Below are 12,966 nucleotides of genomic sequence, written 5' to 3' on the forward strand. Positions count from 1 at the left end.
GGAAAGGAAATGAAAGCACTAACAAAATGAAAGGCACAGCATCTGCAGTGGAAGTTCCTAGAGATGTCCAGAACTCGCTGTCCGGAACTCGCTGTCCAGAACTGTGCTATGGGCCCCAGCCCGCTGTGCAGACACCTAGCAGATAGAGCTTTGGGGCTGGGTGCACTGCTGCTCTGCACAAACCTGGCTTCTGCAGTGTGGGAGAGATGGAGAATGGAGATCAAATAGGCAAACAGCAGTGGCTGCTGCCATCCTGTGCCATGACCTCTTAGTGGGTCCTTTTGGTCTCTGCTCCAAAACACTGAGACCTGAGTGCTGTTTTGCCGAAACCCCTACTTAAGACACCACTGCCTCTTCTGCAAACCACACTGATGGTTTCCTAAGTTGCCTCTGTTTTCCATCATTGCCCTTTGCATTCCTTTCTGCACCCAGTCCCTAGAGGAATCCTTTCAAGATCAAAATAGAAGAGCATCCCTCCCTTCAAATTCCCCTAGGAATCAATCATAGTCTAAGTTCCCCAGAAGCAGACCCTGAGGCAGGATTCACAAGCAAGATGTTTATTACAGAGGTGCAGGAGCACAGGTTGGGGTGGTATAGTGACCTGAGGAAGGCAGGGAGGTCCTCACTGCATGCTGAAGCTCTCCCCAGGAGACAGTACCAGGACATGCAGGAAGGTTCTCCTCTGAGACACTACGCTGGCCAGTGAATGGGGGGATGGTATTTACGCCCCAGCTCCCAAGGGTTGCTGGCTTCCCCTGGCTCAGCCTGAGGCCCTGGTGCTAAGTGTGTCTGTAAAACCCCTCTCTCCCCTTTCTGAGTACTGACCCTCATAGCCTCTTCCATGAGAAGCAGAATCACGGAGTACGGAGAGATTCAGTTTATTTACTTTTTAACAGGATAACAAGTTCAAAATAGAGGCTGGATATTTAGATCAGTGACATAAACACCCGCCTGGCAAGCATAAGGTTATAAGTACCAAAAAAAAAAAAAGTTCAAAATATAATTTAAGGATGAGACTAACTTCAAAATTCACCAAATGCTAGTCTCATTGGAAAGCAGCCAAATTTTATGATGTTCTCTCTATCAAATAAATGCATACAATATCTTTAACAACACAGGTAAATTTCACAGGGCATATAAAATTTAGAAAGTTTATGGAAAGTGAGTATATTAAGGTATGCATAATTTAATAATCCCAGCGATAGCAATTATTTAGATGTACAGGAAATGTATAAGTGATATTAAGATGTCTACAGATATGCAGAGTGTGAACAGTAACTTTTTATGTATTTCTGCTTACTACTTATCTTTATTTTCCTTTCTTCTTCAGCTGTTCTACAAAGTAATCATTGCAAGCAACCGTCAGAGCAGCCACCATAACCACGAATTCATTAAAATCCACTTCGTTGTCCTTATTGGCATCCAGGTCCTGCATTATCTTATCAACCAACTGGGGATCCTTTTGACACTAAAAAGAAAAAGAAAATATCTAACCCTCCAATGCTGAGGTTTACAATGACAACTGAAATCATATCTTCCTATAATTTCCACGTTAAGGCCAGTTCCCAAGAGCTTCTCTGCAGAAAGGTTTGAGCCAGGCACACATTCTCAAGGTCTATCCTTGTCTCAGGCCCATATAATGCTGGCTCAGACCTAAAGACCAAAACGGAGCAGATAGCAGCTCATCAAAGGGCTGAAGCTAGAAATGCATTTTCAGGATCTCACAGCCCTGGGGCCTGAGACACAGCCCTGGACCTCAGAGGAAAACATCGGGAGTGCTAACATTTACTGACCTCGACCTTGTGAGGAATCGCTTAACATTGTCAAATTTCTTTATTTATAAAATGGGAAAAATAATATTTACCCACATACTTTGAGATACTTCACATTTTTGCAAGTGCTTAGCACCAGGGTTGCTAGATCTAGCTAACAAAAAGTACAGGACACCTGGTTAATTTGAATTTCAGATAAACATTAAATAATTTTTTATTACAAGTATGCCCCAAGTATTGCTTGGGACATAGAATATTTACCTAGCAACCCTACTAAGTGCAATGTCCAAAAGCCACGAGAAAGGCAACCAGTAAAGAGTACACAAGGGTGACTCTACGTTATTGGAGTGAAAAGCAGGGAGCCCAGGTAGGAGCTCAATGTCATGAGAAGGTGGACAAACATTTCTAAAAATACTTCACTTCCTCTGGGAATTCCCTATTGCCCTCTCATTAGCTGGCATCCATTAAGTCATTGGAAACTTAAATTGACAAAGATTAATTTGATCCAATTTATAAATTATAAATTTCACTTGAATACAGCAACATATCAAGTTCTACTAAACTAAAATTGAAAGAAACATCCTACTGGCTCTTAAGAACACTAAAAAGGTATTGCAAGGAATCATTGTTAAATTATATTTTTAGATAAGCTTCTCCCACAGAAGATGGGGTGAAACGTGTTCCACTTTCAATTAGCGTAGTCCTAAAGTGTTGGGACAGTGATACCATGTGACAACAATCCAGGGTGCTGAAAAGTCATCCCAGATGACTCCTTAAGCACCAGAGCAAGGGGGCCTCCTCAGAGGGGTAAGGATCTCCTGGATTCCTGGGTATTTTGAAATTGCTACCAGACACACCCTTTTCATCACCCCCGTTGGTGTGTACTTGGCTGAGAAAGCTCTCAAAGTATTTGTCATTCACTAGTAAATTTGTACCACAGCATAGAGTACCCATGCTGCATGTCAGGCACAGTGCCTCATGTTAATTTACAGGCTTCTAGACAATATTCCAGGTATAACTAGCTATAACTCCTGGGTAATTAACAATATTTTTGTTTGCTTACCAAAATGTTGAATAATAGATGAAAATCTCAATATAATTGTCAAGCCTTGGAAGCCCCTAGTCCCAGGCTGTATGGGAAAGGCTACCTGCGGGTGGTGTGCACCGGAAATAAAGGTCTCTACTGCTTGCTTCCCCCGCGCTTTGAGTCTCACACAAACTGCATTGTACCCTCAACAGAATCACAAAACAGGACATCACGAAGCCCCTCCTCACTCGGCCCCAAGGGCAGCAGAGACTGAGACTCACCGAGAGGAACTCCGTGAGCTCGCGCTGCAGGAGCAGCTTCAGCTCCCCCTTGTTGAGCTTGAATCTGTCCCCTTCTTTGCATGAATAGCGGTGGAAGATTCGAATCATGGTATCCATGGCCATCTCCAGCTGAGTGGGCATCTTGGTGCAGGCTGGACCACGCGGGGAGCAGGCAACCAAAGCAGGATGAGGCCCTTGCTCAAAAGAAGCAGATGGACAGACATCAGCACTTCCCCGAAGACAGACTCTTCCCTTCCCCAGGGCCACCTGCTACACCTACACCGCAGCAATCTTTCCCTGAAAGAAGCATGCTGCCCCTTCCAGGCCAAAGCCTGACCCCTCAAGATGATCCTACATTTCGGCAGGGTCACAAGTCAGCAACCAAACCACAGTCATGGAGTTGCATTAAAACACAGAATTCAGGGGCCGGGGATACAGCTCAGCAGCACAGTGCCTGCCTGGCAAATAAGAGGTCATGAGTTTGATTTCTGGTACAAAAGAAAAATCCACAGAATTAAAAAGTAAATAAATACAGGAAGAAAATGCTAGCTTCCTACCTGTTCAACCTGTCTCTGCTCTGCCAACAAGTGTTTACAGTGAAACCAAGAGCAGTTATGCCTGGGCTTCCTCCCCGCCACACCTGTGCCCTGCAGAGGACAATTACCAGTGACAGGAGATGCAATTGGCAGTGCCCAGACACCTGTTTTTAATCAGCAGAAGGAACAGGTGTGAGCCATGGCCCCAAGGCGGGGGTGAGGTGGGGCTGGCATCTTCCATGCACTGGGGAAACCCAGGGAGGGAAGGAGGCAGCCTGAAGGCTCCTCTCAGAGGAGTGGGGAGGGACAAGCAGGCAGTTGCTAGGATCTTGCAACTAGGAAGAAGTCTCAAAGTAGAAGAGCAAATCCAAAACCCTGGTCCAAGGCCGAGGGTGTCCCAGAAGGGCCAGCAGTAAGAGCAAGAGCAGGAACCCTGGTAGCCTGGAGGGACTAATGCAGTGGGGTTTGTGTGGCTGTGAACAGGCTGTGAACAAAGGCCCAAAGCAGAAACTAGCCCCACTGCATGAAATAGACACAAAGCATGAAACTGTGTGCCTATGCTTGCCTTTGCCCAGAAGTTGCAAAAAAGATTGACAAGAAAGTAACCAATGCATAGTTAGCGTGATAGGGAGGGGAACAGAATGGCTGGAAGTAAGATTTCATTCACAGCTTTTTCACTAATCTAAAAATTATTTTAGTAATTGGAATGTATGACCTCATCCAAAAACTGAGATTGTTGAGTATAGTAATTCCAGGCCTATAATCCAACCTTCTCAGAAAGCTGAGGCAAGGTTTAAAGCCAACTAGACAACTTAGCAAGATTCTGTCTCAAAATAAAGGGTAAAATAGGCTGGGGTTATGCTGGGCATGGTGGCGCAAGCCTGTAATCCCAGCACTTGGAAGGCAGAGGCAGGAGGATCACTGTGAGTTCAAGGCCAGTTTAGGCTACAAAGTGAGTTCAAGGCCAGCCTGAACTGTATAGTGAAACCCTATCTCAGAATGATTAAAAAAAACCAAACAGGCGAGGGGTGTAGGTTTGTGCTTACAACACCCCTGGGTTTGATCATCAGCATTGCAATCAATCAATCAAATTAAGATTAAAACAAACAAACTGCAGAGTGGTGTGTATGTGGGAAGTAACAAGGGGACAGAGGTTTCCTAAAGAAAAGTGTCCCAGGAAACCCAAGCCAGAACTGGCCACTGTGCTATGAAGTGCTGTCTGTTTCTGAACTGAAATTTATTTCTTTGAAAACTGAATGGATTTTGCCCTAGATAGGACATTACGGCAGTGAGAGGTGGGGCCAAGAGACATTTACCTTGAGGTCACTTTCCCCATCTCTAGGCAACTTACCTGTGACGCGGGAAGAGTTCCAATCAGCTACTCGAGCATCAGCGATGTCACCTTTAGCCACCACCCCAGTCAAAAGCTATATATATGCTCCTCACACCGCATGTCCAGTAGAGAAAGCCAGACCCCTGGCAGTCATGGAGTTTCTCTCCGCATTCTTAGAATAAAGGCCATTTTTACTTTATACTCTGTCTCCTTTGATGCACCAAAAATCCTACCATTTGGTTCCGCAACCGGAAAGGCAGCGTGAATGACTCCTGGGATCCTCCCAGTTTGAGTCTCCCTGCCAATTCATGGACTGGACCACATCCTGGATTAATTCCTTGTTTCTCAACATGCAGGAGCTGCTCAACTGGTCACCACTGGCCTGCAAACAACACCAGCCTAATTCATTTACCTCAGGTGAACCAAGCTCTATCCAAGGATTACTCCGTGACCATGGGCCAGGCTCACGTCAGATCACCCATTCTGTTCTGGACTGAGGTAGCAGTTCTCACATTCCTTAGACAGTCCAAGGCAGAGCCGTTACTGTGGTCCTCTGGGACTCCACCCCTGCCTTTTGGTGATGGCCAGGGGGCATGTGTTGGAACCATTCCTTTAACCACACTTCCAAAAATAGGTGACGACCTCTTTTAGTTAGCCATGGTCTGGCTTTTGGCTCACTTTTAATTCAGTCATGGGAAATACTTTTTCCTCTCCCCAAAAAATACACCTCTGGAGTGCCTGGTTCATAACCTTGGGGCTCTTGGCCTCTAAAAGACTACCAAAAACCAAAAAGCTGATCCTTTATTTATGCTTTTGTCATGATGGTGACAAGTTGGCAGAAACCCTTCATCTTTAGCCCTTTTTCACTTCAAGGATGTGTCTTTCTCTCACTCTGTCTTCTGTGATGGCCCAAATACTTCTGGCTTGCTCTGCTCCACCAGGATTTCTCCCTCCCTCCTCACACTTAGAATGCAACTCCTGTCTTTACAGCTGCTCCCCTGTATTTCACATACCAGATCCCACAGCTTTCTCCACCAAAAGCTGAGACCCGCTGCACTGTCCTCTACTCCTCGCTCCCCTAAGGTCTCTAATCCTTCCCCTAGGATCTCTGGTCTTTCCCCTAGCATCTCTGATCCTTCACCTAGCGTCTCTGATCCTTCCCTTAGTGTCTCCAATTTCTCAATCCCTCCTGCCCAAGCCATCTGTCCCATCTGAGGGTTCTTTGTCTCCTTCCCCTGCATCACCATTTTCTCTGCCGCTCACCGTATTTGGTCTCAGGCATTCCAGGCTTCTGGCAGGCCACATAGTTGCCATGTTGATTGCCCACACACACCTGCCTGACGGATCTCTACTCCTGCTTCAGGAACAGGCTGGCTCCAAAAGATTACATTCCTTTTTTAACTTTCTGAGCAGTCTCAGATTAGCCATAAATTAGGTTCCTTTTCTGGTATTCTTATTTCAAGAGATCTCTATTTATTGACCGACAAGAAGGTTCACACTCATCTATTTATTATAGTTCAAATTGGCCAAATATATTTGAATGCACTCTAAATTATAACATGTTTGTCAGTCCATATATCTGTTGTCTGTCCATTTGTATGCTCTGTAAACAGCTATTTCTTTTTATTTGAGATCAACAATTTTTCCTCCCCTTTTTTATTTTTGGATCATTTAATCAAGGTTTATTTGGGTTATAGATTTAAATAAACATGCACCCACCTAGGTGGCTAGCTGGCCAAAACGATGTTAAAATTGGTTAAATAAAATCCCTTGGGGTGAGGAGACATTGGACAGGACTCCAACTGATAAAAAAGTGGATAAAGAAAGTGGCCACCTGATAACTAAAACCAGCTCTTGTTTATTAATTGGAGGTCCCAATAATCTCCATAGCCTTATGGGAGACACCTCAACTAAAGTTCATATGACTAAGACAGTTCATTGTTGCTGATCTGATGGTATACACATGCCTTCAATTATAAAATTGGGATTGTTTCTGCTGCCTTTTTCTTGTGTTCCAGCCAGGAGATTCAGATCAGACCAACATGAGGTCACCATCAAATAATAATTTTTAAACAAAAATTTATGTAATGTATGATAAGTGTTGTCTTTCAGATCCAGAGGTATGCTTAGAGATGTTTAAATAGTAAACAGTAATAAATGACATGTCAGTTTCTAAAATTCATTGGACCTTATCCTCCTTATGAGAAGCCATTACTAAACTTATAATCATAAATACCCTGTTGATTGTATTATTTGACTCCTGCATATTTAGTTGATTCTTTGCATTTGTCACCTTTAGCCTTAAAGCTGTACACCTACCCAAGATAAAAAAAAAAAAAAAAGATGCTTGTGACTGTAAAAGAGAAAGATACCTTTTACTATGGGCCAGATCCCAAGACAAAAGGCTAAATGTGGCCTTCAAACCCCACAGGGAGACCTTCTTAATATGGCTTTTCTTGTTTTCAACAATAGAGATAAAAATCAAAAGAAAAAATAACAATCTGATCTTTTAGCAGTGACACTTGGAGCTCTGAGACAGGTAAACTGACACAAGGTGGAGCTGCCTGAGCCCCTCCCAGGCCATGCTTCAAGTTCAGCAGAGAAAGATATTGGGCAAGAGAGTGTCCCAATCCTGGGGTTCCTTTGGGGCCTTGCCCCAGGGCCACTAGAAGAGTGACTGTCCTAGCCTCCAGAGAGCAGATAAGCCATCCTCTAGCTCCTTGCCCTCAAAGGAGACTCCGTCATTGCCAGATTCATTGCTGACTGATCTGCTTGGACTTGCTGCTGAAGACTGACAGGACTCAGGGCCTAAGGTTCCTATTAAGGTATCCCTCTGAGAGCCTCAAGTCCCACTGGAGGTCTCAGGTAAGACATTATCTGTACTTGTAGATATAGAGGCCATGTATAGTGTTCTTCCTGAATTTTCAGGCCTCTATGTTAAGTCCTCAGTCTCCATAGTGGGTGTTGACAGCAGAGAGAGCCTGTTCCATAGAGGTTCCAGACTCCATTCTTCTCTGGTCGATCCCATAGTTTGAGATACCTCCAGTCCCATGCCATGCCTATTTTAATTCATCTCAGGGATCCTTCAACTTTTCTTTGTGTTCCCCAATATTCCATAGCTCCCAAACATTTACAGGGTCTTAAACCCCCTATAATTAAGTACCTTTTAGACAATGGTTGTCTTAACCTACCCATTCCCCCTATAATACTCCCATTATCCCGGTACTCAAGCCTGATGGGTCTTACCGTCTAGTACAGGACCTTAAGGTAATCAATAGCGCTGTTACCCCAATCCACCCAGTGGTGCGAACCCTTATACCGTGCTCTCTCATATTTCTCCCTCTACCACTCACTTTATAGTCATAGATCTTAAAAATGCCTTTTTATTCTTTTGTGTTTATGCAGACTGACCCAGACACTCTAAGGTCTCAACAACTTACACCTGTTATCCCTAGTAAAACCTCTCCTCAGGGACACATACCACCCCCTTCCTTTCTTATTCATCAATTTCTCAGACACAACCTGGTCAGGACTGGCAGGTAGAGTTTACACACATGCCCTGCCACAAAACTCTCAAATATCTTCTCACCTTTGTTTGTAAAAGTACAAACAAAGGATAGATAAAAAACCTTTCCCACAACCAGGGAGACTGCCGATATACTTCCTAAAGTCCTGTTGCAGGAAATCATCCCAAGGACTACAACCAAGGTTGAGTGGCCCCTACCTGGTCTTCTTGGCAACCTCAACAGTGGTCAAAGTTGCTGGACTGCCATCCTGGTTCCTCATCACTCAATCTAAGCAGTACCCTCCCAGCCCTGAATCTTACCATCCTATCGCCCACTTATCTCCATCTCACCAAGGCCTCCCAGCCACAACTCTCAGGCTAAGTCATGCTTTGTTATCCAATATGGTTCCTAATTCCTTACATTCTGTTAATTATCCTTTTTCTAGCAGGACTCTTAACAGTCTTTCCTAAAGACTCCCACATCATGGGTAAGATCGTCTTCATGTTGTGCTATGTGACAACTGTCTTAGCTCCTCTACCCTCAGCTGTTTAGTCAAAGGCCTAGGCTCTTAACTTCTTATAGTGACACAGCCATGGCCATCCCCACCCCCTCTTATTCTTTCCAGCTCAACTCCTGGGCCAGAGACAAGCCCTACCTCCCTACACTTTTAACTTTTACCCTTTCAGATGGGGGAATAATCACCTCTCAACTTCTCTCCTCCTAACCCCACACTTATTTTTCAGTATTCTACCTCACTGTGGTCCTGATAAAGTGACATATCTAAATCAAAGGCACCTTTCCTTCTACTTCACCTGGGTCCTTAGATATGATAGTGGCCTTCCTCCTCATAGCACCTTGTCTCTTTGTTTTTCCAATCAAATGTGCGGGCATTCACTAGTGAGAAAGTTGTCCTGGCTGAAACATCTGGCACCAGCTTCTCCATGGGCATCAACCATCATCCCATCAACCTTTCTAAACCCCAATATGACGCCCCTTTCATCATGAAATAGTAAGAGAGAGAGAGACTTCTCCCTTTTCCTAACAATAAAAAGGTGGGAATGAAAGGATTTTGCCCTAGATATGACATTACAGCAGTGGGAGGTGGGACCAAGAGATGTTTGCCTTGAGGTCACTTTTCTTGCTCCTGGCAACTTACCTGTGGCGCAAAAGGAGTTCCAATCAGCTATTCGTGCATCAGCAATAACACCTTTAGGCACCACCCCAGTCAAAAGCTATATATATGCCCCCCACACCATGTGTCCAGCCGAGAAAGCCACACCCCTGGCAGTCATGGAGTTTCTCTCTGCATCCTTAGAATAAAGGCCATTTTTACTTTATACTCTCTCTCCTTTACCATGCCAAAAATCCTATCAGAAACCAGACCACATCTCCCAAACAATCCAGGATGACATAACTGACCAGCCCATTCACCTCCTGTCTCAACACTGGGCACTGCACTCCAGCCTCCCAGTGAAGCCCCGGGACACAAGATGCCTGATTCTCAAGAACATTTCTAGCTGATACCTAAGGTAACCATGGACATGATAAAATAATGGTATTCTGAATATTCAAGAGTGTGAATACCCCATCTCCCACCTTAGAGCAAACTCTGATTTTTCCCAAGTAAGGGGTGTGTTTGTGAGGCTGAAAGGGTACACTGCATGGCTTTAATTCTCACCTATGTCACTGAGCAGGTAGTTTGCCTCAGTTTCCACAGTGGTATAAATGGTATAAACCTATGCAATAAGAAGCATAGTGCCATACCTATATCAGCTACTATTCTTATAAAAATCATTATAAAAGTATGTTATTTTTATATCCATCACATGTATATCTTTAAATGTGTATATATATCAGGGGCATCAACATGCATACATGCATATGTATACATCAATAGCACCCATATGTATACATTTTTTCTTAATTTACCATGTCTTTAAAAATCTTTCTCTAGTTCCTAAAAAAAGTAAGAACTGGATGTGGATGTACCACCTCCCAGTGTGGTGCATCCCCACGAGCACAGAAAGCTGCACCTGGCAGTGAAAGCTGCATGTCCACGCTTCCATGGGGCACCCACAGCCGCAGAGATGGGAGGGCAGAGCGGTACATGAAGGGAACGTGGCACACACACTGTGGAATACTGCCAGAGAAGAAAGCCATGTCACTTTCAAGAAAATGGATGGAACTGGAGACAATCATGTAGAGTGAGCTAAGCCAGACTCAGCTAAATATATGAACAACCTACAAAAAATAAGCTGGGAGGGGGAAATGACAGGAAAATGGAAGACAGATGATTAGTGATGGAGAAGGGGATGGAAGGGCAAAGGACAGGGAAGACAAGAGGTGACGGCATTCTCCTGAACCATGACGCATCACCTTGGCTGGAGTCGGAGCCCCAGCAGGTTAGTAAGCTCTGGGGTGAGTGATGGATATGCAGGACAAAACCCTGAGCAGGGAAGACTCATCCCAGACGTGGGTGACACCAGTGAGCTTGTGGCCTGGATGGAATAGAAAGAGTAAGAAGGAGGCCTGCCCTTTTGTTCTTAGAGAAGCTCTGTCTCTGCCCCCGACTGCCTTTGGACCTTAGTCTCCAGCAGCTTGGTGCAGGCTCCCGGAACTTGAGATTCCTCAGACATGGACTCACACTACCCTCCACAGGGAGCACTGGCTTCCACCTCCAAGCTGTTCCCCACAGCCTGCACCCGGCCCTTCTGTGTCCGTGCATCTCCCATGCTTCAGGTGGCCACAGTATGCCTAGCTGGCAAAGCTTTTGAATAATTATAAGTATTTTATATTAATTAAATCTATCCCTCTAGTGAACTCTAACAGGCACAAAGTGAAAAATAATTAATGTATGTTGTATGCATGGACCAATATACCAAAACCAAACCTATTCTTTTCTATTACTAACTGAAGAAATTTTCCTCCAAAGATAGAGACCTGCCCTATTCTTCACCCTAGTTGCACATTATTCTTCCTGGGAGGATGCACCCATGTATAATTAAGAAACACCTATCACATGCCTCTATGATTCCAGGGCTGCTGAGACAGGACAGATGAATTGCACCTTGGAGCAAATCTAATCGCTGTTTTCACTGGATGTGAAACACAAAGGATGCAGGGACCACCGGCAGTTTTTCTCACTGAGTGTCCACCTCTGAGTCGCTCTAGGGCTCTGTGACCACATTGCTGGGGCTTCCACTCTGCAGCACTTAAACTCCTTTCCTAGTGGTCTCTGCTATAATTCAGTCCCTCCCCAAATCATATTTTTTAACTCAGATTTCTTTCCTAATCTACACATCTGCCTGCTGTGCCCACAAGCTTTCCAAACTCAATTAAGATCAAAATAAAACAACTTCCCTTTCCCCACCCAGACCCGCTGCTCCTCCTTCAAGGACCACCTTGGTGGTCCTCCTCCACCTGCCACCCTGGTTTCTCACACCATCTTTGAATGTAGTTCAACATGTCCACTCCACTCCAGTCTTCCTGGCCACCATTGGAACTTGTGGTCTTTGTCACCTTACTTCTCTCTGCACAGGCGGGCTGTGTCCTTCCATCCTGATCTCCATGCTGCTGCCAGACCAGTGGACCTGGGATGCAAACCAGCACCCACACTCCTGTGTATCCAGAGGCCTGGCCCTGCCTGTGCCTACCCGCACGTGGACTCTCCAGTCCTCCTGGAGTGCCCAGTGCGCCTGCTGCTGGGAGATTGCACACAGCATCATCTCCTCTTGACAGCTGCCCGCGTTCTTCCAGATTCACCCCCACAACAGCCCACTGCGTCCCCTTTCAGCCCCTGCTGCCTCCCTTGGTCTCCTTTATCTCACACGTTCCTGAAATTGCCTGTCTTCGGCCGCCGTAGGCACCCTGCTCTCCAAACCTGTTCCGGGCACCAGGGCCAGTGTCTGTGCCATCTTTGCAGTCCGAGGTGTGGGACGGATCCGCACAGGGACTGCTCCAGAGCCCCTGCCCATGGCTGGCGGGATGAGCAGGGGAGGCAAAGGAAGGCTCCGAGGCCCCCAAGTGCTGAGTTAACTGTCGGGATAATTATTTGATTATCTTATTCCACATAAAATTTTTTCTTTATCAAAGGCAGAGAGAAGACAGCAGTCATCCTGAGGAACATAAAGAGTTTGAACTGGGAATTAAATATTCTTAAGTTAAATTGCTGCAGTCACAGATGAACTAAACTCAGCATATCTACCAGCGTGTGTGTGTGTGTGTGTGTGTGTGTGTGTGTGTGTGTTTCCGGGTGGTAATATGTTTAAATGACATCCCCCACAGAAAGATTTACTCGGAGAATTCCTAATGGAAAAGACTTTGAAGGTTGTAATGCTGTCTCTGGATTCAAGAGATGAGCGCTTGGCTTTCACACCCATGCCCCTGGGATTGAAAAGCCAGCGGTTCCCTCTCGGTGCAGCTGTGGGAGGCTCCTGTTTCATCTGGTGCCTGCTGCCCCCTAGTGTCAGACTCTGGGGCTGCATTGGGAACCCTCGAATTCCCAGCATGCA

At 45.4% G+C, this 12,966-nt stretch overlaps 1 protein-coding gene across 4 annotated transcripts in view; it reads right to left on the reverse strand.

Annotated features, from left to right (window-relative positions):
- Positions 1–862: 862 nt before the first annotated feature.
- S100z (S100 calcium binding protein Z) overlaps positions 863–12,966 on the reverse strand; it is a 52,479-nt gene continuing 40,375 nt past the window's right edge. For 2 of the 4 annotated variants that reach the window (XM_063258355.1, XM_063258356.1), the window contains 2 exons: positions 3,081–3,274; positions 863–1,468 (listed from right to left, as the gene is read on the reverse strand). In XM_063258355.1, the coding sequence (XP_063114425.1) occupies positions 1,310–1,468; positions 3,081–3,274 (353 nt within the window). In that variant the 3' untranslated portion in view covers positions 863–1,309. Of the gene's footprint in view, positions 1,469–3,080; positions 3,279–12,966 lie in introns of all 4 variants that reach the window. The other 2 variants (XM_063258357.1, XM_063258354.1) reach the window with 1 other exon arrangement.

Source organism: Cavia porcellus, unplaced genomic scaffold (assembly GCF_034190915.1).
Source record: "Cavia porcellus strain 051 isolate PalLab524CR breed Dunkin Hartley unplaced genomic scaffold, mCavPor4.1 scaffold_11, whole genome shotgun sequence".
Classification (NCBI taxonomy): Eukaryota; Metazoa; Chordata; class Mammalia; order Rodentia; family Caviidae; genus Cavia; species Cavia porcellus.